Source organism: Onychomys torridus, chromosome 8, assembly GCF_903995425.1.
Source record: "Onychomys torridus chromosome 8, mOncTor1.1, whole genome shotgun sequence".
Lineage (NCBI taxonomy): Eukaryota > Metazoa > Chordata > Mammalia > Rodentia > Cricetidae > Onychomys > Onychomys torridus.
Window position 1 is genome coordinate 7,074,351 of NC_050450.1, and position 27,216 is coordinate 7,101,566.

The window sequence follows — 27,216 nt, forward strand, 5'->3', positions numbered from 1 at the left end:
CCCAGGTCCTCTGGAAGAGCAGCAGTGCTCTTGACTGCTGAGCATCTCTCCAGCCTACATCCTCTCTCTTTTTTTTTTTTTTTTTTTTAAATGAGGTGTAACTACTGGATGTATGATGCTGGAAACAGGCTTTATCCCTGGGAGTCATGGGAGCTAATGCTGTAATACTATTAAAAAGTAGTTTTCAAAAATTAAAACCACGATTCATAGAAAAGAAAACAAATAAGGTAAAGACTTTTTCATGAAATAATTTTTAATGTATGTACACATGTTCATGTCCATGCTTGCAGAAGCTGGGGGAGGACACAATGGGTGTCCTACCCTGCTGTGCTCCACATTATTTTTGAGACAGGGTCTCACTGGACCTGAAACTCAGTTTCAGATCAGCTGTTTTCACCCACCAACACGGAGGTTACAAGCACATGGAGCTATGCCCAGCTGCTAATTGACAGCTGAGGATTTGAACTCAGGTCCTCTTACTGGGGCAGCAAATGCTCTCACTCACTGAAGCTATCTTTCCAGACCTGGATAGCCCAGAGACCTAGGGTAGACCCAAACATGACTGGCAAATAAATAAACACATAAATAAATCAATGAAATGATTCCTAATGATATTCTGCTATACTCTAGATCATTGCCTTGCACAGTCATCATGCTTTGTTATAGCTCTGAAGTCAGACTGTATAGGCTGTATAGGTTTTATGACTACCTACTGGATGACACTGGGCAGATTGCTCAAGCTCCCTGGTCTCAGCTTTGTCACCACAAGGGAGGCTTACACACTGGCACCTTCACGGCTTTGTGCTGGGGTTAAATGGGGTAAGGCAGGAATGGCTGATCCACAGGGGCACAGCAGTCTCAGAAAGAAAAGGTTCAGCAGTTTGCCAGTGTTTATTCAAAGGGTAAAGCATCAAAAGAGAGCCAGTCTCCATACATTAGAAAGGGCTATGCAAGGACAGTCAAAGCAGAGGCAGAGACCAGGACACCACACTGGTGACCCAATTCAATCTATAATTAAACTTGTTTAAGAAATCATAAATCCCATTGCTATCAAAAGAACAATTTATCACTTCCAACTTTTGAGTTAAAATGAGTAAAAATACAGGAGGTGACTCTGTTTGGATGCCCCAGACGCCACACACTTGTTTTCAACAAATTGGTATTTCCAGAGGACAAGAGGACAAGAGTTTTTCTTCTCCACCTCCTTTCATAAGATGTTGCAGCCTGTGAAGAAGGGAACAACTGAGGTTAGTGTGTTGATGACCTAGAATGTGGATTACTGGGCACCAGACAGAAGCAGCAATTCAGAGCAAACCCACTTTAACCATCAATTCTGTATAATGAAAACCTTTTTTTTGTCCATGAAGCTGAGGAAGAAGCTGAACACACACACACACACACACACACACACACACACACACACACAAAACACACACACACCCCTCTTGAGATGTTCTCCAAGGCAACATGAAATCAAATTCTGCTGGGAAAACAAAAAGGCCGGAGTCAAGCCTCCTTCCTTCTGGTCCCTGCATCTCACTCAATACTTCCCAGACGTGATGGGGCGGGATGAGATCATTTCCAGTTCCTTGTGAACTAGGAAGGCACCATGAAGCACTCAGACATCTGCAGACCTACAGTCTGGTGATCGTTCACCAAAGGGACAGTCACTACTTGAGGACAGTATTGATGGTCACCACTTTTTGTTATTTGAGATCCACCTGCCTCTGCTGCCCCAAGAGCTGGGATTAGGGCTGTGTGCCACCATGTTTTGCTTGATGGCTATTATTAAGTAGGATATCTGCTCATATTATTTTAATAAGACACCAAGAGAGGTACTAGGATTTAAGCAAGTAAACTCAAAGGTAATTCTTCATAATTTTTAGGTGCAAGGCTTTATATAAACAGCTTGTAACCATGATGCTGACCTAGCTTTTGAAGGTCTTTTAAGAGCTACTCAGTAGCTCATCCGTAAACTGGGTAACTATGATTTTGAACAACAAGAAAGTCAAAGGCAGCAAAATGCTGCTGGGAAACAGACTTTCTCTTTGCAGCTTCCTGTTCCTTTAGCAAAGATTCTAAAAAAAAATAAACCCTGAGAAAAACCAAACAACTGATGGATGTACTGAAAGGGTTCCACACCTGGAAACAGGTGATACAGTCAGGAAAGGTGGTGAGTCTCTTCATCCAGGACAACAGAAACCCTCAGACCTTCATGCCCACTGCAGGCTGTGGCTGCTTATTCCCACACGTGCCACAGTGGACAGCTGACATGGGGAACTGAGGGACACTGGAAGTCAGTGTGTTAAAGACATTAAATGGTGGCTTTGAAAATTTAATTCTGAATGAAACACCCATCATAGCATGTGCTATGTTACAATTTTTGTTTTATGGGACAAACAACAGAAAGGGGTGGAGTTACACAAAGAGACTGCACCAGGAGTAGAAGTGACCATGCACCCATGTCAAGGAGGTGGGAGCCACAGTGAACACTCGGGTGTGTGCATCACCAGGCATTCTGTCCTGGTCCAGAAGGCAAACACATTTTTATCCCTGGGATGAAGCAAGTAGCTCAGATTCCTTTTCCACCTTAAGCTAACAACTTTCTAACTCCTCCCTATTTTCCACACCACATAACAGAAAGCTCCAATAATCGACTGGGTCTTGATACTCTAAATTCATTCAGGGCCCTGGACAGGATGACAGATCCTCCTGAGCTGTCCTCTACATCCTCCGATTTAACCAACCAAGGATTGGAAATACAGGAAACAAATGCATCTCTACTAAACATGCAGACTCTTATCGTTACCCCTAGGGCAACACCACCTGTCCTGCATCAGTTGCTGTAAGCCACCTAGAGGTGGCCTGAAGTTCACAGGAGGCAGAGGTTATAAGGAGGACTGCAGCACTCAGACTTTGCAACATCAGAGGATCCTGAAAGCAATTGCCCATGGACACTGAGGGACAACTGTACTCTTAAGTACCAATAAATCATGACGTCAACAGGAAAGCTCAGTTCAAAGTGCTTTTGATAAAGTCAGAGAAGACAGTATTTTTGCTACAAGGTCCACTTTTTAATCAGTTTAACATGACAAACCACAAGATGCTGACACTGAGGAAAGTTATGTGGTGTGGCATCAGCTCTTGAGGTAGAAAATTTACTGCTTATTACTGAACACCTGAACAGCTAGTACTTAAGTATCACAGTTTGCAAATGGCATGAAGATGTTGTGAATTCCGTGTTAGCACAGAAAATCCAATAGAAATCAACCATTTAGATTGGTTTGTGGGTCTTAAATATCTATGTATTTCTTTTGAATTATGCATTCTCTGCACTGATCTCCCATTTATCTACAATCGTTTAATGTGAAGGAGAAAAAACTACATCTAGAAAACACCTAGGCCTCCTTCGATCTCGTCTGGTCCTCATTTAGGCAGGAGAGCCAGTCAGCACAGGAGTGTGGGCACGACAGGGATGGTGCACTTCTGGTATGACGCTGGCGTCACTGACGTGTGAATGATGTCAGTGACATGTGGGGTGGGAGGAGGTCTGAAGATTCTTTGATGTGATTTGGGCTTAGAATAGGAATTTGGAGGTCAAACACTGAGAAAACCAAGAATTCTGGGGAGTCCTTCATGACCTCATTAAATCTTGTCAACAAACAATTTTTGCCAAAGCACTGGTTTAAACAACCAAATCATAGTACATGCTACATATACGTGATGACTAGGAGACTAGTGGGCTGGCTTGTCCCTGTGAGTGGGAGGTGAAGAAGCTAAACATGGCTGGAGAGAATGTTAGGAACAGCAGCCCTGTCTCAGCTCTACCATACCCTGTGTAGACAGTGCTAGGAACACAGTGTAATATTTTTGACCAGCCTGAGTAGCAAACATTGGCTCTGCCTGCTTCACGTGGCATAATCCCACCACACTTTATTTAAAATGGAACACTGCAAACCTAGCATAGACAGGGCACAGGGAGCGAGAACCAGCAGGGGGAGGTAAGGGCACATCTCAGCCCAGAGCTCTGGGGGAAATCATGGGGGATAGAGTGCTCATCCCAAAAGCCCTGGGGAAGAATGAACTGCTATGCAGTGATTAATGAACAGCAATCTGAATGCGGTCACTTTCTCACTCTGCCTCCAGACACCACGTCTACATAGGCAGTGTGGAGGAAGTCATGCAGCTGCTTGGCGTTTCCGGCATGCCCCAGGATGCTTGTGAGCCGCTCCTGGGACAAGGAGACCAGCTCTGCGATGTTCTTCACTTGATTCATCAGAGAGCGACAGTTCTTGGCGTTGATCCCAGGCATCTTTAACACGAAGTCTTGGGGCCCGGGGTTATACTTGTCTGACTCAGGCAGCGTTTCCGAGTCTGCAGTGATGGCCATGGCCGTGGCCGCATCAGGCTGAGGCTTGTTGTGCTTCAGCTCCTCGAACAGCTCCGCTGTGGCATGAGGCGAGGGGCACCAGAGCAGCCGCAAGCGTGGGAAGTGCAGGGTGAGGAGTGTGAGCTTGGAGCTCACATCGCTGCTACTCATATCCTGGAAGAAGGCACCGCGTGGCACCAGGGAGAAGGGCTTGCCCGCATCAAACTCGATGAGCAGCACTGGCCGCCGGTAGTAGCGTGACATGGCTAGGCACTGGCTGTACAGGCGGCCGCTGTGAAGCGAGCCAATGAGGTCGCTCACGCTTTTGCGTTCCACGCACAGCTCGGGTGTCAGGATGTAATCGCCCACCTCCAGCGTCACTGGCTCAATGTCGATGCCCCTCCGATGGATCAGGGACGGCAGCTCACTCCGAAACTCACGCATGTCCACCACAATACTGGGCTGTGTGCCATTATGCTCCTGGCCACCTATGAAAAGGGTTATTTAGGTCACGTCAAGAGATTCCATTTCTGTTGTTAAACTCGCATGGATGACTGGAACACTTTCTAATATTCAAAAAGATAGCTTTTATAGAGAAAACAGAAGTAGTTTTCCCCAAATTAAATGGAACCGATAGGAAAGCTAGACTGGGCTGGCAATTCATGACTTACAACGGCACACAAACACCTCTGCTCTGGTTCCTCTCTGGTCCCTCACGGGAACACTGACCACATTTGTACTGGTCTTTCTATCTCCAGGTCTTATGCACAGTAGGTGCTAAGTGGCCTTCTAAGCTGTGGTCATCACCTTTACGAGCAAGGGCAAGAGGCTTGGAACAGTTTCTTACACACTGAGGTGCACACCTAGGGCCATGGCTAGATTCTAAATTCAACAGGTGTGAGATGAAAGGCTCCAAAACTTCATTTCCAATGATCTCCAGAGATGATAACACTGTTGCTCTATGGACAACTTTATTTGGGTATGTGTGGTCTAAGTGTATGAGTGTGTGTGTGTGTGTGTGTGTGTGTGTGTGTGTGTGTGTGTGTGAGTGTGTGTGTTATGAGTGTGTGTGTGTGTGTGTGTGTGTGTATGTGTGTAAGCCCTTTGTGGAGGCCAGAGGAAGGTGATGAGTGTCCAATCTGTCCTTTTCTTCCATCTTATTCTCTCCAGGCAGGGTCTGTCACTGAACCTGGCATTAGGCCCAGGGATCTTCCTGCCCTTGCATAACACAGCAGTGTCCATGCAGCCCATCTGGCCATACTCAGCTTTTAACATCAGTGCTGGGAATTTGAACTCAGGTCTTTATACTTGAACAGCAAGCATTCCTACCCACTGAAGCATCTCCTCCACTTCAAGGGCACTTCTAAGTGTTAAAAGCTTTTATAGGCAGAATTATGCCCCCCAAGCACCCACACCCTAGTCACTGCTCATAGGGTTACTTAGCATGGTAAGAGGGCTTTGTGAATGGGAAGTTTTCTGAGGCTGGGTCACCCTGGGCCACTTGATGTTATGATTTGGATTAGAAGTGTCCATAGAGGCTCAGTGTGGAATCAAGGCTTGCTCCTACAGTCTTGCTCAGAGGGCTCTGACTTCATCAAGGACTAGTGCACAGATAAGTCATAGCTGAATGGACTGCTGGGAAAGAGGGCCTAATCAGAGGAAGCAGACCACAGGGGCATGCTACTGAGGGGTGTCTTGCACGTACCCTCTGGTTTTCTGTGTTTGCTGCCATAGATGAACAGCTTCCAGTTGCACACCCCTTCCACCATGGTGGCCTGCCTGCCTCATCACAGGCCTGGGAACACGAAGATGGCGGAGTGTGGACAGACACCTCTGGAGAGCAGGAGCCCAATCAATCCTCCCCTTAAGCTGCTTTAGCAGGTGTTCACCAGAGAACTGACTAAGATACCTGGGTAAACCCAGAGGCCCACAGGAGAGGAAGGGGGAGACACTAGGGTCAGAGAAGACAGCAGTGTGGTTTTGAAGACATAGGGAGGCCATGAGCCAAGAATGCAGGTAATCTCTAAAGCATTGGGACACACAAGGAAAGGGCTCTTCTGTGGAACCTAGGAAGAAAATAGCCCTGTGAATGTCCAACTCAAGGACATCCAGCTGGAATTCTGTCTAGCCTGCAGAACTGTAAGGAGGGCAATGTGTGTTTCCAAACACCATATTTGTGTACTGTTTTACAGCAGCAATAGGAAACTCAGAGGCTTCCATATGGCAGGCCTCTAGGAAGCACCTTATGTGCGGTAGGTACCTATGGCTTGACCTCCGTCCTTCACCCTGTCTTATGTAGTTCTTCCCAAACGGTCACCAAGGCAGGTAGAGTTAAGAATCTGCCTTAAAAAATAAAAAGGCACAGGTGTTCTGAAGCAGTACTTCATGGGGTGTGCAGTCCAAGGTCCTTCACCATCAGACGCTCCCACCCACGGAAGCAGTTTCTATGTTTGAAGCCAGCAGGCCACAAGTACACAGGACATGTGTGGAGAACAGAGGATAATTCTCAATAGGGGCTTCTTCTCTCCTGCTACCTAGTGGGACGGGACACGGACTCTGTCAGGTCATTATGCAAGAACTTCTAACTTACCTCTGAGCCATTTCTCCAGCCCTCTCTCCCGGCCCCTGACAAACACCTGACAGAACAATGTTCTTTGGCTCAGGGTTTCTGTCCACAGGCAGCTGGCTCCATTGTTTCTGAGTGTCACAGGGAAGGCTCGGTCATGAAAGCTATTCACCTGAAGTCCACTGGACTCTGAATGTATTTGACCGCATCAGAGGCTAGATCAACTTTAACCCTCTCATGTTACTTGGCTGACAGCAGCTGCTATGGGAAATGGAAGTTCTTGTGAATAAAGGTACACTTGGAATCCAGCAGGCCTTGGTGGCATGCCGAACATCTGGGACCAGAGAGATAGCAAGAAGCAGAAAATACTGCAGGGCAAGGAGGGCGCCCCAAGAAGTCCTGGCAACGCGTGACCCTGAGAGAACAGGCAGAGGAAGTTTGGGAAAGCTCCCTTCAGCTACTGTGTGAGTCTCCTGGCTTCCCTGGGTTACAGAACTTAACTTATCCATCTTTCCCAAGGCTTCACTGGTAGAATTCATCTGGAACCTACCCCAATAATTTCCTTTTCTTTATATTTATTATTTTTATTTATTTGAATGTGTGTGTGCCTGCATGAGTTTATAACACCACAGAGAGGCCACAGGATGGTGCTGAAGTTACAGGCAGTTGTGAGCTCCCTAATGTGGGTGCTGGGAACTGAGCTCAAGTTCTCGGCAAGAACAGTCAAGCGTCCTAACAGGTGAGCAATCTCCCTAGCTTGATCTGTGCTTTTAAGAACTGATCTAGAAAAACTCAACTATGTAGCTCCGGGGTTTCACAGCTTCTTCGAAGGGCAAAAGTGGCGCTAGGCAGGGCAGGGCTTACCGGCTTTTCGAGTGTCAGTGGGAGCGTCTGTGGACATTGTGCCTCTTGCTAAGTCCAGGTTGGTTTCATCTCTGCCTTCTCGTTCTTCGGGAACAACCATGCTAGCCTTTTCCCTGGGGGAACAAATATCATAAGCATCACTTGACTAATCTCAGCATTCTCAATGAATATTGTGGGATGTCTTTCTGTATGCTATGAATATGTACTACTATGATTGGTTAATAAAGGAGCTGCTCTGGTCTATGGCAAGTCAGGATATAGACAGGCAAGAAATCCAGGAGAGAGACAGGAAGAAGAAAGGAGAGGCAGAGGAGATGCCATCCTATCATTCAGGGAACAGCATGTAATGGCACACAGGTAAAGCCATGGAAGATGTGGCGGCATATAGATTAATGGAAACGGGCTGAGTTTAGTTTTAGCAAGAAAACTGAGCCATAGGCCATGGCCATGCAATTCATAATTGATATGTTTACTTGGGTCTGAGTGGCTGCAGGACTGGGCAGGACACAGGAAAACTTCCAACTACAGATGAATCTTTTGAAAAGTCTAATCTCTAAGGTGATCTACACGCAGGCACCAGGGGTGCATACCTGTAATCCTAACACTCAGAAGGCTGAGGCAGGAGGATTGTCTATGACACTGACTGTAATCATAAAAGTGAATGTAAGAAATGCATTAGAAATGAATAAGCACATGGGAAGAACTGAGCAGGAAGAGTCACTCTGCTGGGCTTTCCTTTCTCACCCTCTGGAATTCAAGTAAGAAGCTCTTTTGGTTTCTATCTTGTGACTGAGCTTTGCCTGGGCCTGCTGCAAGGCTAAGGCATTATCAATATTGAGAAACAAATCACTGAAGGTCAGACATTTTCCAGGGTCCTAAGTAGGGAGGGTTCAGTCAATGATTAAGAAAATGAAAGCAGACATGATAGGCTCTGACTGGACACCTCCAGGTGGGAGCCCCCATCAACACCATCAGTTTCAAAGGAGAATCAATGTCAATATAAGAATAAAACTTCTGTCAGGGACCAGAACAGATAACCAGCATCTGGGTAAAGAGACGGGAACAGCAGCCATTTCTCATGGATTTGCTTGAAAGCATTACGAAGTGCTCCCTGCTCTGTGTTAGGAGGTCAGGGTATAAAGGTGATCACTGGGCTGTCAAGATGGCTCAGTGGGTAAAGGTGCTTGCCACGAGGCCTGACTATCCAAGTTCAAGCTCCAGAACCCACTTTGGTGGAAGAGAACTGACTTCTGACCCCCACATAGTACACATGCACACAAGTATGAATACAGACACAGACATGCATGAAAACAAGTAAACAAATGTAATGAAGATGACCATATAATCCTTCCAGTCTTCAGAGTAACCCAGTGTCTCACACACATGGGTAGGGGGACTGTGTCACCTGCCAAGACTTGGCAGACATCATTACGTCAACTAAGTGCCCAACTCACCATACTGAGCTGCAGGTCCTCTATCTTTGAAACCACTGGACATGCGACAGTTAACTCATGAGACTGTGTACTAACTGTCTGATATATGCCTGATGTGACAGAACATGCACACCTGGGCCTTTTCTCTCAAAGCTTGCAGCAGAGTTGAGGAAGAAAAGCAACTATGAACAAACCCACAGAGCTGACAACTTCAGCAGAGACTGGGGCTAGGGAAGACAGAAGGAGCTGCTGAGACGGATGTGTCTGCACCAGGGTCAGAACAACACTCACTTCCCAGAGACGAAATAGAGCGGGACTCCACTTAAACACTATGAAGAACAGAATGTACGTGATCTATGTGGGCACAAGTGTGCCACAAAGTATAATTTGGAAACCTACATGGTATGGAACAACACTTTTGCTTTTCCATTTTTATTTCTACCACTTTCACATGTTAAGCTACAAGTCATATGGGGGGGTACACCCCAACTTCCTGATGAATCTGCTATATGTAGGTAGACAGAGATCTAGTTCTTATTGGCAGTGTGACCTGGAGTGACGCAGTGGCTCCTTGCCTCAATCTTTTTTTTTTATCTGTAAAATGGGGATAATGCCAATAGTCTACTTGAAAAGGCTAACTACAGGATGCATGGGATGTAGAAGTAATTCCCAGTTATCCAGGGTCACACTAAGAAGCTAAAGGTCTGTTTTCAAAGGAAGTTGGCACTGTTTCCACTTCTGAGAAAATTTACACCCCAGAAAGGAAATGTTAACCATAAAGCAAGCAAGTCTTGCTGAGCAGGTGCAAATTCGTCTAAGAGACATCTACTGCAATCACAAGCACCTGTCTCTTACCGCGTCGTCAATACAGCTACTCTAGCCGCCCTGGGACAGAGTTAAAATTCTAGACCTCTTTCCACATTTTCCTCGGGTACTGACATCTTCTATTGTTGCTTTAATATTTCCGATGACATTTTTCTTACTATGTAGCCCAGGCTGGCCCGGAGTGCTGGGATTTTCAGTGATATGTGAATCGCTCTAATAACGATGTAATGTGGGAAGGAAGAGTCAAGGAGTCTCTGGACGGTGTCTAGGCAAGCCCTCTTCGGCACAGTCAAGCAATCTCGACCCTTCACTGTGAACGGCTGACCCGTCCAACATCTTGCCCATACTCTCCAGCAACTGAATCTACATAACTCTAAGCCAGCTAAGCAGACCTTGTTTGCTGCCAGTCCGCCTGACTCATGCCTCCCTGGTCACTTTAAACAGCAGCCCAGCTTTTGTTCTTACACCCCCAGGAAGGTCTTGGCAAGAGTCTGTTCTCCTCCTGTCACAGTAAATTTTCTCCTGGTTCAGGCAAAGTGCAAATGCCCTGCTGGCAATGTACTCCAAATGCTGATTTGCGTTTTTAAAAAATAAACACTCAAATTCCTCAATCTTCTGGGAAAGTAAGAGTCCTAAGATGCTGAAGAGTGTAATCACTTAACTGCTGTGCAAAGTAGAAGATTATTTATACTGAATTTAGAAAAAAGTGATGCTAAGTTTTAGGTGAAATGCCATTAAAATGGATGTGTATTTCCTGTGGGCTGGGAATTAACTCAGGACACATACATGCTACACAAATCCTCTACCCTGATGATGCCCCCATCCCTGATGAACAGAATCATTTGTACAAGCCAGGAGAGACACAGCGGTGCATAACACATTGCCACTATTGACTCTAAGAACCCTTTTATCAATTAGGCTCCTTGATGAACCAGGCAAGCGGCAGCAGCTGCAAGATCCAAGTCTGGAGCACAAAGCCTAGGGGACTGTAGTCTCATAGCCTATCAGCTCCTTGGCGACAACAAGGTGTGGGAGCATTAACTGAGCAGGGTACAGTTGCTAAAGCTTGGCAAAGTTCCAAGAAAGGTCTGCATGCTCAAAGCTGGGCCATCGCTAGGTCCTGGAGACGAGCACTGAGCCTATGGAACAGTGCTTGGTGAGACTGTTGCTGTGCCTGAGGCTTTGGGTCAGAAGTACAAGTGCTGACTGTGACTGGTGGTCAATGCCTGACGCTGCTCTGGCAGACTGCAGTGGAGAGACGAGTGCCAGTCACATGAGTGCTGTGTCTATGGGACTGAGCCTCAACGAAAACGAGTGTCCCTGCTGCCATGTCTGCACGTACTGAGACACACGGAGGCAGGGTTGAGTGCACCTCCATGATTCCAGGCAACACCGTTCCTGCTTGTTTCCTTAATTTCACTCTTGGCTTTTCCCTGCTGAGTCTCACCTGTGTCCTTCTTCTGTGACAGACTTAATTGTGAGTCCTTCTAAGCAGATCATTGACTGGAGAGTGACCTTGGGGACCTTGGCACAGGAAAACCAATGATCTAATAAGGATACTTCAGCTCTAGGTGTTCATTTGTGGTTTGGTGACAATTACTTTGATCAGAGAAAAAAAAAAGATAAAGGATACTTTTATAACAATAAAAGAACCATAGGCAGGTGCTGGCCCTTACCTGATGGTGCCACATCTCTGACCTGTCTCCTAAACATCTCTCACATCTGTCCCCTCCTCTTCATTAACCTACCTTTGCTGCCACCTTCTCCCAGCAGACAAACTGCATTTCTCAGTTGTTTTTCTTAGACATCTCTACAAATGCATGAGCCTCATGCTACCTAGAATGTGTACTACTGCCACAGAGTCCTAAGGCTCCAGGCCTTTTGAACCTCTGGGCTCTCCCATACACCTGCTCAACGTGATCCCTTTCTCACTGAATTTGCATGGACTAGATGCGCAATATGTAACTTCACTGTTGGAGACTCAGTAGCTGAAGGTCTAGAGAACAGAAAGGAGGCTCTGTGAACTGTGACTAAGAAGAGGTTGTCTGTATAAAAGCTGTTGTTGTAATATTATATCTGAAATAGCTTTTTAACACATACACATACACACACCCCACAATACATGACAGACACAATCCCATGGTGCATTCCCATAGGCTAAGAGGACCGAGTAACAAAACCGTATGGCTAGCAGTTTCAAGGAAACACCACTACTTAGAAGACAACAAAGGAAGGGTGCTATCTACATACCACACTAAAGTCCTTCAGCGGGACCAGAGGCAGCAGCTTGTAAGTACCCACTTCAAGATATGCCTGTGCTGGGCTACCCAGGGTACACAGACACTGAGCACCCACAGCCAGCCTTGGAGGACACTGTCCACTCTGAGACTCTGTCTAGCTCAGTGTCAGGCTTACTGCCACTGTCTACTGCCAACGTCCAGGACACAAAAAGATGTAGGGCATTGTTTTCTCTGGCTTAGGCTTTCTCTGGCTCAGTTCTACGATGTCCAGTCTAACTGGCTTCTTAGTCCCTTGGGTCAATAGTCCACTGCAGTCTATTGATATGGCTCCTGGTCAGTCACCTGATCTCCCCAGGTACTTAGGGGTGAGAGGTCGACAGCCAGTATGTGACTATTCCATAACCAGCTCCTGTTAAACCAAAAAGCATTTTCTACCAGGATTGGCAATATGACACCCACTCTCAAAACCATACACACATTGAGGAAAAACAGCACACTCTTAAAAAAAATACCACCTTAGAGTGATTCTAGTTATAGTGGTCAGAAAGATTTTATAAGGAGGGAAAACCTGTAATTCAAAAAGAAGGCCCCTTGAGCAGAGGGTACGGGGTGCAGAGCTTCCCTCCTAGAACAGTGTTCTGTGGTGCGTCTGGTGCTGCACACTATGGGTAAAAAGCACTTTCCCTCACATATTTCTGATATGAAAAATCTGAAATTGAAAATGTTATGAAGTGCAAGTGTTTGGCTAGTCAATGCAACATCACAGGGGAAGATTCATGTCCAGCCCCATGCTGAAGGAACCTACAGACATGCCCAACTTGTCGCCTTCTACCTACCACATGTTCAGGATTGGATCCAGTCACTAACACATCTTATCACATACATGAAAATGTTACAGAATTTGAAATACTTCTAGTTCCAAGGATTTCAGGTAAGGGATACAACCTAGAGTCTACTCACTAAACTCACATTAAGCAACTGCAGGGGTAAGGGAGAGGGAGGGTAGTGTGTGTGAGGCAGGCCCCAAGTATCAGCCATCCCTAGCTCGAGTCTTCTCCCTTCCCCTTTTTCCTGCCCTCTCTTCCTGGGGGGATGTCCCATACTCCCACCCGAGAAGCCACTGGCCTGGGAAGGGCTAAGCTAAGCAAGGCTCCTGTGGGCCACCGACCTCACCTTATGAGCTTTTCAAATGCCTCCTTTTCTTTCCGCAGAGCGGTCAGGTAGCGCTGTTCTTCTGTGGAGCCTCCATATATAAGAAAGTAAACCCTGTGGGTAAAGACAGAGCTTTTTTAGGTTGCTAAACTGTAATTCTTAATCCTTGGAAGGGCTGCACAGTGATTGTCCGACAGCAGTAGCCCTGGACACTCAAGTACAGCAACCCGAGGAAGAGTGAGCATACAAGGCTCAGATGGAGCTACAGGAAGCCCACCTTAGCCCTGCTACGGGCTGTAGGGCTATTACCCAGTGAGCCACTTTTTCTTTTCACCAAATAGAGGAACACAGTTCAGGTAAATACTGAAATATAACTAGAGGACAGAAGAATTCTTTCTTCATAACTGTAAACACATAGAAAAGAGAACTACAAATCTCTTCGAGGCTTCTTTTTTCAGCTTTTTTTTCTTTGTACTTCTGCCAAACCGTAGCTTAGAAGTTGGATAGTCATCACGAGCACCAGCTTAGGGAAATTCAATGCTAGTGACAAGCAAACACATTAAATATTTAAGACCTTCACCTCACAGTACTTTCTCAGTTCCCTTTATTCATGTCACAGCAGAGTGGAGTCAGAAAGGTTTTATACAAACACATGGGTAGTCTCAGGAATCTCATTTCTTTTAAATGTATTTTGTCTCTAAAGGGCTTTGCTCTGGGGCTAGAGAGATGGTCTGTTCGTTAAGAGTGTTTCCTGCTCTTCCAGAGGACCAGAGTTCAGTTCTTAGCAACCACATTGGGTGGTTTATAGCTGCTTGTAACTCCATCCCTCACCCTCCATCTCTGGTGACTGGTGCACACATATACATACATCATTAAAAATAGTGTTTAAAAAACCAGAGAGCTTGCTTTTTCTCATTTGTGGCTAAGGCTGAGCTAAGTGCTCCACGCTACCTCTACTTTACTCCATTAGAGATATTCCCTTTAAGCCTGTTTTATTTTTAGCACAAACCCTCCCAGACTACCTTACTTTGAAGCATACGGGGGGGGGGGGGGGGGAGACACGAGTTAGGAGATTTCAGCTGCCCCATTGAATGAAGCCAAATCAACTTCCATTTCTGGGCCTCAGTTTCCCACTGACAGAGCAAACAGCTGAATCCCCAGGTCTCTTTTGCTCTTGACATTTGATTTCAAACAGGACAGTGTTCTGTTCTTAGGCAAGAAGTTTGGTGCACGTACACTACCCGGGAGCTGATGGCTAGCAGGCTGAGCAGCCCACCAAGCAACAATGTTTTTGCCAGGGCCTTCATCCCTGGGCTCCGTCTGAGCCGGCCTCTGCTCTGAAAGGTTGCCTGAGTTACCCTGCTACAAAGGTTTCTCTTGGCTCTGTTTCTGGTTCAGACTGAGTTCAGGATATTAATTTTGATGTTTATTTCCCCTTAGCTAGCTAGAGAGTAGCTGGAGAGTGAGAACACTGTATTCTTTGGGAGGCATCACTTTCTCATCTGAAAGATTGGTAAATTTTTAAGAGATACTCCTAGAAACCCAAGAAAACTTGGTATAGGAATTCCTTACTATAGTTTTATAAGAATGAAATCGAGAGTCACTTCCTAACAGCTGTAAGTTTTGAGATGGTGAGATGGCTCAGTAGGCAGAGGCTTCCTGTCCTAACATCTGTAAGCTGTGAGGTGGTGAGGTGGCTCAGTAGGTAAAGGCTTCCTGTCTGGGTGTGATCCCTGGAGCCCATAAAAGGAGGGAAGGCATTAACTAACTCCTGCAAGTGTCATGGTGTGCACACAGCCACACACATAATGAAGAATGTTTAAAACTTGACAGAGTGTTTTAGAAGATTAATAACATTTGGCTAAGTCATTAGCATATTACCTTTGATATTACACAGGACGTTATAAATTTCCCAGACTTTACAGATATCGTACCCTGTAAGAGATACACTCAGACATAAAGAAAGAATATGAGCAGGGCAGGAAAAAACGCCAGGGCTGCTGGAAGTTTGCAATTTAACAGGGGTGGCCAGACTTCCTCACGGAGCACTTCCCCCATTCATCACAAGGCGGTGTCAAACCAACCTCACGAGGGCCTGAAGATAAGAAAACCACCACGCAGGCCAAACACCTCTTGTCCTAAAGCCCGCAGAACCGCCAAGCAGGACTTGCCTCAGCGGTTTTCCTGGCCTGCTGGCCCTGTAGATCTCCAACTGCCTAACAAAGGTGAGCTCTGCATCATACAGAACCACGTATCTGGGCTCCACCTCGTGCAGTACCCGCGTCAGGGCATAGGGGTCGCTGCACCCCAGAAGCGGATGGATGATGGTCAGGGGCTCTTTCAGGATGCCATAGGCCGCATCAGATGACAAATTTAAATCGAAAGCTTCGTGCTCAATCTCTTGCCAGCAGCCTTCTAAGCTACTGGTGGCTTGTCTGTACCGGCCCTCCTCCGCAGCCCCATCCTCTGGCGGTTCCTCAGCAGCCCCCATCACTTGCGTCAGAGTCAGCTCTCGCTTCTTCCTTTTGGGGGCCCCTTTTTTGGTGCAGATGCGCTCTTTGTTTTGAGCGTCTTTGGGTCTCTTGTCAGATTTCATAGTTCTCTTTGGGCCATCCCCCTTCCTAAAATTCACCCACACTTCTTCGGCTTTGCTGTCCTTCTCAAAGGTTTTCCTGTACAGCCGCAGCAAGAAGGCGCCTGCTCCCATGGCCAGGTAGTCCCTTAGCTGGCAGCATGTGCGCTCATCGCTTGCACAGATCAGCACCTGGCCTGCAATCAGAGAGAACGCATGCTTGCTTGTTTATTTCTCGGCTCCTTTGGGTCGCCCTGGGTCCTCTGTCCCCTTCTATGGGAAGGCATCTTGCCCTTGTTAAAGAACCCAATGTACAAATTGTTCAAAAGGGGTCTTGGGCCCTAATCCCACACTGTCACCTTGGACTGATTCATGGAATGACGCTGAAGCCAGAATTGTTTAGTCTAATGGAAGCAGAGCCAAGGTACAATGGAGGCTTTAACGAAGCTTCTAATAACTGATTTTCTAGAGGCTCCTAGACGCCAAAATACATTTCAAATGGATTATATATTCAAATGTCAAATCTTAAATCAAAAGAAAGGATGGCCTGTCTTCACCCCCAAGATGGAGGTGATTTTCTAGTCTTAAAAGTGGAAAAATAGTTCTCAGAGAAGATTGTATCTAATGGTTGATTTTTAGAGCCACAAAAACAGCATTAGAAAGTCTGGAGACACAATCAGCAGATCAATATCACTATCCTAACTAAGAAGGAGCAGAGAAACCGGTGTAGTTTAAGTTGGCCAAAGCCACTAAGACACATGCGTTAAGAGAGACAGCTGAGAGCAGGGGCTTATTCATAACAAAATGTATGATGTCTTAAATTAATAAAATTGCTGTGTATGTGTAAAGCATGTATAGAGACATACAAAAATATAGAGAATTTCCAGTTAGTTAGCTAAGTAAAATGAAAATGAATTATATAAAAACCAGTGTGCAACAAGCCTATAATCCCTACACTTAGGAGGCAGCGGCAGAAGTTCCAAGTTCAATTACAAGACAAGTTTCCAGTTAGCCTCTTGAGAACTGTGTAATCAAGTTATAAAGATGCCATAAACACCCCTCAGGTTTTTTAAAGTTTTGATTACATTCATTTTATTTATTTAGTGTGTGTGCATAGGTAAGAAACCCTGTTCTCTTCCTCCATCATGTGGTTTCCAGGGAACGAACTTAGGTTCTCTAGTTTGGCAGCAAAGGCCCCTCCTAATGCTTTAAGTGTAAGTTTTTAGGAGCCATATGCCTGGCTCGCAGGCCAAGGGCTGGGCACATCCAAATGGCTTTAACAATGTAAAACAGAAAATGTGAAGAAACCCGGAGGGAAACACACTGATGTCAGCATCACATCTTCTGGTGTTGGGAGTCTGGCCCCACCCCCACCTCACTAGTCCTCACTTATCTAAGAGAACATGTGACCTTGGGTGTCAGACCACAGTGCTCTAAGTTCTGGGGAATTATCACCAGGATTTACTAATATAAGAAATGCCTTTTCAAAAAGATTTACTTTTTTATTTGTGCATGTGCCCAAATTCGAGTGTGAACATGCAGATGCTTTGGAGGCCAGAAGGCACTAGGTCCCTGGGGTTGGAGTTACAAGTGGTTGTGAGGTGCCTAACATGGATGCTGGGACTGAACCTTCAGCCTCCACAAGAGCAGTGAGTGATTGTAACTGCCGAGCCATCTCTCCAGCCCCTTCAGCCACGTTAGACACACTGAGCACAAATAGCCGGTTTCACTGTGGCACTCCAGAGTGTCATGACACTTTGTCCTTCTTTCCCATGTGTTCCATGTCACTCCGCTTGCCTTTATTACTTGGCAGTTCAAAGATTCAGTCATTTTCAAACATGTAGATTTACTCTTTCTCTAGTTTTATTCTGAATTTACAGTTCTGGCTTAGTCTACTGTGCTCATCTGTTAGCATGTTCCTGTTTGAAGGCTTCGAACCTGGAATTGTTTTTCTAGGGCTCAGTCAATAGAGGCATTTAAGCTTCTTTGGAAAGACACTTGGCTGGGGATATAAAACAGAAAAACCACCAGATGATTCCTTGGAGATTCTAGATTTAAAACCTGGTGAGTATACACATGGGAATTAGCTGAATCTTAAAGAGAGGTCCCAAGAAGCCAAGCAGTGAAGGCTGTGCTTGGTGAGCATGCAGAGACGCAGTGGAAAAAAAGCACAGCAGGGTGAGGCAGCCTTGGGAGCTGGTCGGTTGATGGACAGCTAATGTCGGGGTGCTGTGTGGTGGCACCTGCCTGGAAAATCAGAATGTCAAGGCCAGTCTCAGAGGCACAGCAAGCTCAAAGCCACGGTGGGTCAATAAGATATTGTCTCAGAAACAAAAACAAAGATTCAGCCAATGCCACCATCTCCCCTTTGTTCTTACCTGGGCCACCAAGGGCTTCGCTCTCCTTGTTCTCCGCTTCGATTTCTTTCAGGACTTCACTTAACGCTTCCCACTTGGGGTTGCTTTCTAGGACCAGCTCCTTTTTCGTTTCTGTACAGAAATAAAACATAATCGCATCCTGTGTGATGTTTAGTCAAAACCATGCCAAAGGCTTTCCCACAATAGAAAACTAGCACCGCCGGGAAAGGGCATGTCCTTGGGCCTCCACCATGCTACTCAAGAGCTGCTGCCCTGGAAACGCCTGCTGACAGGTCTACTGGGATGTGCAAAGGTGACGGGATGCACGGATAGGCTATGTGCATGGCCGACAGGGCCGGTGCTCCGCTGCCATGTGGGACACTGCACATAAGCATGGAATAGGTGACATCAATATTTATTATTTCAAATATGCCTGTGCTTTCTACAATCCTGAACATGGCTAAAAACAGGTAACAACTATTTTTTTCTTCAAGTATTCAAACAGATTATGAACACACTGTTTTGAATAGATCTTTAGACGAGGCAGAAACAAGCATTAACTATCCCATCCCAAGCCTCAGACTCTTCCTAGGTAGAAACAGTTACTTCTCTCTAGTGTATTTATAATATTTAAAAGTTGCAAAGAGGGCTGGAGAGATGGCTCAGAGGTTAAGAGCACTGGCTATTCTTCCAGAGGTCCTGAGTTCAATTCCCAGCAACCACATGATGGTTTATAACCATCTGTAATGAAATCTGGTGCCCTCTTCTGGCCAGCAGGAATGCAGGCGAACACTGTATGCATATTAAATACATAAATAAATAAATAAATAAATAAATAAATAAATAAATGTATGTTTCTTAAAAAAAAGTTGCAAAGAATGCTAAAATGTTTCATTAAGACTTTACATGACCCAAATAGTAATGGTTGAAATGTTTCTTATGTAGCAATAAGAACACTCTTGCCTTTGACACTAGGGTGCTCTGGTGATGGATCACATCTTGGTTTCACTGCACATACCTCCCATACACTACATGCATTTATATGCGGAACAGAAGATTTTAAATTGGCTTTAAGCTGACACCTGCTTCCACACCAGTGTGAACAGAGAGGTATTTAAGACCCGACCTTGCCCTTCTGCACTCGACACCTTTTCAGACATTTTGACCTTTTTGTTCAGTCTGGCATCTGGAACACGATAAACTCGTGCACGAGCATTCACGAACATGGAGGTGCTAGCATCCAGGAAAAGCCAACCTAATACAATGGTTAAAAAAAGGGGCTTCAATTAGTGGTAATTTTAAACACTCTAATGGGCACAAAACCCACATAGACCACTGGCTGCCATCTTGCTTTCACAACAACTGTGCCTCAGTTTCTTTTACTGCTATGGCTTCTACTTGACTAGACCAGTGGTTTTCAAAGTATGGCCCAGGGACTCCTTTAGGACTCCCCAAGAGGTTTTCATGGGGAATGAGATATCAAGACTTTCCTTATAATAACTCTAAGACAATTGTGTTGACATTTCCAAGGATGGTAGTGGGAAACTCCATTGGTAACTCTGAATAACCCAAGGCAGTGGCACCAAGTACCACCAACTAATGAACCCCTTTCTCGTGTGCCTTTGTAGTTCATTACTTTTGTATGCATACAACGCTGGGGAATAGTACATGTGCTAGGTATGTGCTCTAGCATGGAGCTCTATCCCCACTTCTGTATTTTGTTATTTAAGAAAGTCCCAAAGAAGCAGTAAAAATTAATTGCATATAATTTGACTCTAGGACTCAAGGGTCTTAAGTAGTTAGCCTGACAGTCACTGTACATGCATATACTTCTAAGCAAATCTCTTAAGTCTTTGACACTAGCAGATGAAATCCATCCCCTGGGGTCTCTTTGAGTAAAATTAATTTTAAGTTCCTAACAACTAAACTTCCAGAACATAACCTATTTCCAAGTTGGAGACTGTACTACAAAGTCTTTTCTGGAAATAAAACTGCCAGGAATGGATATGAATATTTATTATACAGGACAGAAGTTAAGTAGGCGGGAACATTAGCTTTCAATAAAGCTCTACGTCCTTGTGCAGTAAAGATGAAATGCAATTATAACATGCAGTTGAGTATAGCACTCCTCCCACTGACACTTACTCCAACCAGCTCCTAGAATAATATTAGTATTTTTATCTCACACCTGAATTCTGACCAAACGCCTTCTCTGTTGCTCTCAGAGAGTCCAGAAGATTCAGGAATGTGACACAGTCATACTGAGAGAGGTACTGCAGCAAGGTCCTCAGTATCTTCAGATCCTGCACCAAGGATTTAGTCTTGGCTCCAAGCTGGTGCCATAAAGGGTCCAAGTAATGGCGGATTGTCTGAGAAAGAACACAATTTACTACTGCTAAAAATATGTTCATTATAGCTTTTCTTAACACAGCCATACATTCAATAAGGGTTATTCACTGGATATGTAAAAACACATTTAAAATGCTAAATGCTTTGTTATTTATATTTTACTACAATAAGATTCCCTAAATATTTCTTTCCAAGAAAGTGGCTAAAAAGTTTCAGGTCACCAAATCCTAATAATGTTTGAAAAGCATAATCTTTTATTACTACAATTTGTATGACAGGATGGAGTTAATCTCCCTTAATTCTTATTAAATGACTGTCAGATGGCTCGGTGGGTAAGAGTATCCACTGTGCTAGCAGGAGGACCTGAGTTCAAATCCCTAGCACCTACATAAAAACACAGGCATGTGCCTATAACCCCAGAGCTATAGGCAGAGACAGAAAGATCTCTGGGACATTCTAGCTGTCAGCTTAGCTCTAGGTTCAGTGGAAGACCCTTTTCTCAAAGAAATGAGGCAAAGAAGTGATAGAGAGGTCACTCCACGTCCTCCTCTGGCCTCTACACATTCAGGAGCATGTACAACATCCACACACACGTGTACACAGCACACACACATACATAACACACAGTTGTGCATATACATGTGTGCAGACATACACAAACATGCATTCAACTCTACACTTTAGACAGAAAAGGCCTGCTGTGTATCAGAAAGCCATCAACTTGTTCTTATGAACAGAAATGGTAGCCTCCTGGGTCTCTCACCTGACAAGTGCACACCGAGCAGAAGTGGCACCTGGGTGACCTTATAATTCATGCTCCAGATTAGGATACATGTGACAAGGAAACATTCTACAACAGCAGACCCCTTTTGTTAAAAGACACATGGAACCTCAAGTTTTTCAGATGCAAGCTCTGTCTATATGTAGATGTGATTAATGCAAGAGTGTCCAAAACAACCCTTGACTCTTACCAGCCAGCGACATCAGACAGAAGTCAGTGTTGAATAATGCATTCTGCTTTTCTAGGACATATCTACTCTATTAGAACAATATGAAGATTTGTCATCCCCATGCTCTAAGCTGTACACACTCTAAGACAAAGGAAGACAGGACAGGACACACAGGAGCCATCCTGCCTATGAGTATCTCACGGCAGTCGAGCCTCTCCTGCACGGTCACCACACTGTTCCCAGTGACACCAAGACTGACTCAGAGTTTAAAAAACAGTGGCATGTTCTAAAAAAAAATGTGACCTGAAATTTTTTAAAGGTAGTATTTTGGATTTCTACAATTCACTACAGGACTGAATACTTACATATCTAATATTAAGCTATGGTTACACACACACACACACACACACACAAAAAAAAAAAAAAAAACCCAAGAAAAATTCCTTGAATTGAAGACTTGGCATTTTCTCAGTTCAGAATGTAATTTTGAGACAGAACAGAGGTCTCAGTAATGAACTGCCTTTAATTCAAGCACTCAGGAGGCAGAAGCAGGCATATCTCTGTGAGTTCTAGGCCAGCCTGGTCTACACAGTGAGTTCTAGGCCAGCCAGGGCTAAACAAGAGAAAAACTGTCTCAAAACAAAAACAAAAATACCCTCCACCAAAAACCCAACTTTCTATTTAAAAAAGACGTTAAGTTTAGGAATGTATAATTATGAAACATTCATGTATAGATCTGTGTCTCCAGATACCAAGACCCTGACATCATTTTGGAACCAAGACGACATCGGTTACACTCACAACTAGACGTTTACTCACTATGAAACTGAAGGAGTCAGCCTTGGCAAACACTGATGCCACTGCGAATTACCAGTTCCTCATAGGTAAAGCAGCCCCACTTTAAATCACCTACAGTTTAATCCCTACAAAGGACATGGTGACCATTAAAATGCCTTGCATTCTTTACAATGACATCTTAACTAGTTGTGCTGCAGAAGGAAGAAAAAGAGGAAGTGGACCTTGTCAAATGGCTTCCCAAGAGCATTTTCTAATGACAAGTCTTCCACTTCTAGTGACGGGTTGTGGCATTTCAGTTCCTTCAGACACGCATTTAAGATGTCTAGTATGGCTGTTTGAATGGAAAGCATGGCGGGAGTCATGGACACGTGAATCTCTACGACTTCAGGCTTGTGTTGTTCTAAGAACGAGTTGACTGCTACATGGAACCTAAGGAGACAGAATTTCCAAATTAACAGCTACAAACCAAATGGAAGCAAAATGACATGCTTAAGAACACACTGGGCCTTTCTGAGTAAGAGCATCACCCAAGCAAGGCAGGCTCAGAAAACCAGTGTTGGCCCAACTCAGGACCTGCTTTCCTACAGTGTGAGGGATACAGCCCCAGCCACTGAGTTCCTGCTACCTATGGCTGCTTTGTGTTCTTATAAAACAAAACAACCAAAAAACCCCTTATCACACATATTTTGTGTGTATGTGCCACAGTGCACGTGTGGTGATCATAGGACAACCATGTGGGTCCTGGGATTGGACTTGCGTCATCAAGGTTAGTAGCCAGCACGTACACTGAGCCATCTTGCCACCCTTACTCCAATTCTTAAAGTTACATGTTTTTAGTTACTTGTGGTGTGTGGTGTGTGACAGCCCATGGGCAGCTCTCTCCTTCCACGTGAGTCCTCAGGATTGAACTCAGGTCCTCAGGGTTTGGCGGCAAGCCCCTTTACTCCTTGAACCATCTTGATGGCTCTGCTTTTGTGCTTCTAACAGCAAGGCTGGGCTAACTGTGCCTTACTATCTGGTCATTTATAGACAGGTTTTACTTCTGAAATAAGGAATAATCAAATAAAAGAATAATTGTACAACTAGTATTCTTCACAAAATTGACACACACATGCACAAATGTATTTTTAAAAGGTCCTTATGGACAGGATGGCAAGTTTCACATGTGTTCTATCAGCTACACTAAAGTGCAGCTAGGTTAAGGCTCTTCTGCTCACAAAGCTGTCCCATGATGCCGTTACCTTGGCCACAGGTACAACTTCCTCACAAAAAGGTTCCTCATCACTCTTTCCACATGACAAAAACCAGTGTCAAAAGCAACAGCATTGTCTGTGAAAGCTTTGATGAAGCCACGCTTGTTCTTCTGGCGGAAGAGACGCAGGATGAAGGCTTCTTGGCAGGACTCGATGATCCTGTGTGCTCTGTACACGAGGATGCCTGTGGGAGGTTGGATTAGTCAGGCTTCTCTAGAGTAACAGAACGTATAAGATGAATCTTTATGTATATAAAGGGGATTTATTAGAGTGCAACAGTAACCCTAAAGAAGGCAGGGGCTGTGGACACAGGTGACTCCCACACTCACTCTGGCTCATTCCCCTTTTCTGGAACACCTACTTGAAAACAGGCAGGCCCTGCTCTAGGCTGGGTGCAGATGTAAATCCTTATTCTTCTGCAGAACTTGAAATAACATGGGTAAAATGTTTAATGTTACAAGTGCTAAGGAGAAGAAAAATCAGAGGGAGGAGTGTGCACAAGGGTGGTGTTCTAATCAGGGTTTCTGTTGCCTCGATGAAGCACCATGACCGAAAGCAAGTTGGGGAGGAAAGCAGTTACTTGGCTTACGCTTCCACATCGCTGTTCATCACTGAAGTCAGGGCAGGGACCTGGAGGCAGGAGATGATGCAGAGGTCATGGAGGGATGCTGCTTACTGGCTTGCTCCTCCTGGGATGCTCAGCCTGCTTTCTTACAGAGCCCAGGACCAGCAGCTCAGGAGTTGCACCACCCACAATGGGTACCACCCATACTCCTCCTCCTCCATGGACCACTAAGAAAATGCCCTACAGGCTTGCCTACAGCCCAATCTTACTGAGGCATTTTCTCAGTTGAGGCTCCCTCCTTTCCAATGACTCTAGATTGTGTCACATGGACATAAAACTAGCCAGCACAGGTGGTGACCTATGTCTTAACTTCAGTGATGAGTGTGCACACGGAAAGTGGAGGTGAAGGAGTGAGTCTCCTGAGTCATTTGGACTGTGAGTGTCTGGACCACAAAGGGAGCAGGCTGAGAGAGAGGAAAAGAGCAGAGGTCTTGAGTGGCACACAGTATGAACAGATGGGTCACATAAAACAGCTCCATTTTACAAGTCTGGGTAGCATCTGCATGCCATTAGATAAAGTCAGCTTTGAGGATACAGTCAACAAAGAGGCAAATTACACTATTTAAAACAAAAACCTTGACCAAGCAAACTCAATACAACTTTTTATTTTGTATGTAGAGGCAGGAACTTGATATTTAACTTAGCCTGGCCTTAATTAAATTCATGATCCTTTTGCTTCAGCTTCCTGAGTACTGAGATTACAGGTCTGCACCACCGTGCCTGGCAATCCATGACTTTTGTGGTCTGTGTGTATGATGACTCTGAATCTTAAAAACGAGAACAAGGGCTGAAGAGATGGCTCAGTGAAGAAAGCATTTGCCATGTGCCCTTAGAAACCACGTAACAGCTAGGCAAGTGTGGGGCTACCTGTACCCAGCACCAGGGAGGCAGAGGCATGGGATCCCCTGAGCAAGTTGCTAGCTAAATTAGCAAGGAGTGGAAAGCTCCAGCTTCATCAAGTGACCCTGCCTTAACAAATAAAGAAGAGAGATTGAGGAAGACACCTAATGTCAACTTTGGGCCTCCACACACATGCACACCTACACACAAGTGAGCACACACACATACATGTAAGATAAGAGATAATTATGTGTTTCTTAATTTAAATATAAGATACTAAAACAGGAGACCTTTAATGCACTACCATTCTTATTACATTTATTTCTTTAGTGTGTGTGTATGTGTGTGTCTATGGCACAGACTAGGTGGAGGTCAGAGGACAAATTCTGGGATTGGTTCTCTTCTTCCACTATGGAGATTCTGGCAAGGAACTCAGGTCAGGCTTGGAGGCGAAGTACCTTTACCCCCTGAGCCATTTTGCTGTTCCTGTTGGTACCATTTTGATGTTGTATGTTTAGTGACACATTAGAGAGAAGCAGGAGATCTAACAGAGGCCAGGTCGCACTCACCATTCTATGATGATTCACAGTCGTTTAGACCTAAATCAAGCTAATATACATTAATACATCCATGTACACACATGCACTTGTTTTGATATACATTAATACGTCCATGTACACACATGCACTTGTTTTGATATACATTAATACGTCCATGTACACACTTGCACTTGTTTTGATATACATTAATACGTCCATGTACACACATGCACTTGTTTTGATATACATTAATACATCCATGTACACACTTGCACTTGTTTTGATATACATTAATACGTCCATGTACACACATGCACTTGTTGGGGGCTCTCCTCACTGACTGGGTCCTGAAAATGATATAGTGATCCATGTGCTCTTCTTGTTATTCAATAACTCATTGCGGATCCTATTACTTTATTTTGAAATTCTGGATAAGGTACCTGGCTGGCAGTAAGATTTACTCTCCCTAATCAACAAGCAAGTGTGTGAAAATTCATTTACGAGTTCATGGACAAAGAACTTCCAATCATACTGGTGCACCCGGCATACTCACTTACTGCTCAGAAAATATTCTAAACTAAGTAGGTGGCTTTCCCAAGGATCCACGGGCCACATGTAGTTAGCCTGTGTTGAAACATTATACAGGGAGCTGGCATGGCCATCCTGTGCATACCAGTAGCTCCAGAGCCATAGGAGACAGAGACAGGAGGACCACTGGGGCTTGCTGGCTGCCAACCTGCCTCCAAGTTCAGTGAGAGACCCTGCCCCAAGAGTGTAAGGTACAGATCGAGCAGGATGCTCAATATCCTTTTCTGGCCCATGTAAGTACACAGGTGCACACAACTACACACATATACATGTGCATACCACACGCAAAAGAAACAGCACATACAATTGAAAACAATAAATCTGGACTTCCAAATTGTATGTGAGCCTTAAATTAGGACAATGTACCCTAAGAGGTTGTCATTGTTTTGGAATTCAGAAAAAAGGAGAAAACTAACCCTAACTCTAGGCACAGGCTTTGTGAACAGGATTCAGGTAAGCTTTCTGAGGCTGGGTCACCATGGGCCACTGATGTTATTATGATTTGGACATGAAGTGTCCCCAAAGACTCACTGTGCAATCAAGGCTTGCTCCTGCAGCTGTATTCAGGGGGTTCTGTGTGTTTTCATTTAATGTAGGGATTATTTTAAGATTAAAAAAAGGGCAGGGGGGAGCAACCTGACCAAGGTCATCCAGAAGGAGGGTTGATAGGCTCTACCATGTGCTTCCTGCTGAGTGAAGCCACTGGGGGTCCTTGCAAACCAGCATTATCAGTGCACAGTGTGTGTGTAGAGTGCTATGGGAGCCTCTCAGGAGACAGGACAGCATGGACCAGAATGGCCTTGACTTTGGAAGTTTCAGTCAAGAACTCACCTGTAGGCTGAGCTGGGAGAGGGTGTGATTCAAACTGTGCAGGCCTAGTGAGGGCCACTGACACG

At 45.0% G+C, this 27,216-nt stretch overlaps 1 protein-coding gene across 1 annotated transcript in view; it reads right to left on the reverse strand.

Moving 5' to 3' along the window:
• Nucleotides 1-858: 858 nt before the first annotated feature.
• Nucleotides 859-27,216, reverse strand: part of Ercc4 (ERCC excision repair 4, endonuclease catalytic subunit) — a 32,187-nt gene continuing 5,829 nt past the window's right edge. Inside the window, exons 3-11 of the mRNA XM_036195515.1 lie at nucleotides 23,717-23,912; nucleotides 22,697-22,904; nucleotides 20,567-20,747; nucleotides 19,505-19,633; nucleotides 18,400-18,510; nucleotides 15,621-16,218; nucleotides 13,471-13,563; nucleotides 7,800-7,912; nucleotides 859-4,857 (exon numbers count right to left, since the gene is read on the reverse strand). Coding sequence (XP_036051408.1) covers nucleotides 4,124-4,857; nucleotides 7,800-7,912; nucleotides 13,471-13,563; nucleotides 15,621-16,218; nucleotides 18,400-18,510; nucleotides 19,505-19,633; nucleotides 20,567-20,747; nucleotides 22,697-22,904; nucleotides 23,717-23,912 — 2,363 coding nt within the window. The 3' untranslated portion in view covers nucleotides 859-4,123. The remainder of the gene's footprint in view (nucleotides 4,858-7,799; nucleotides 7,913-13,470; nucleotides 13,564-15,620; nucleotides 16,219-18,399; nucleotides 18,511-19,504; nucleotides 19,634-20,566; nucleotides 20,748-22,696; nucleotides 22,905-23,716; nucleotides 23,913-27,216) is intronic.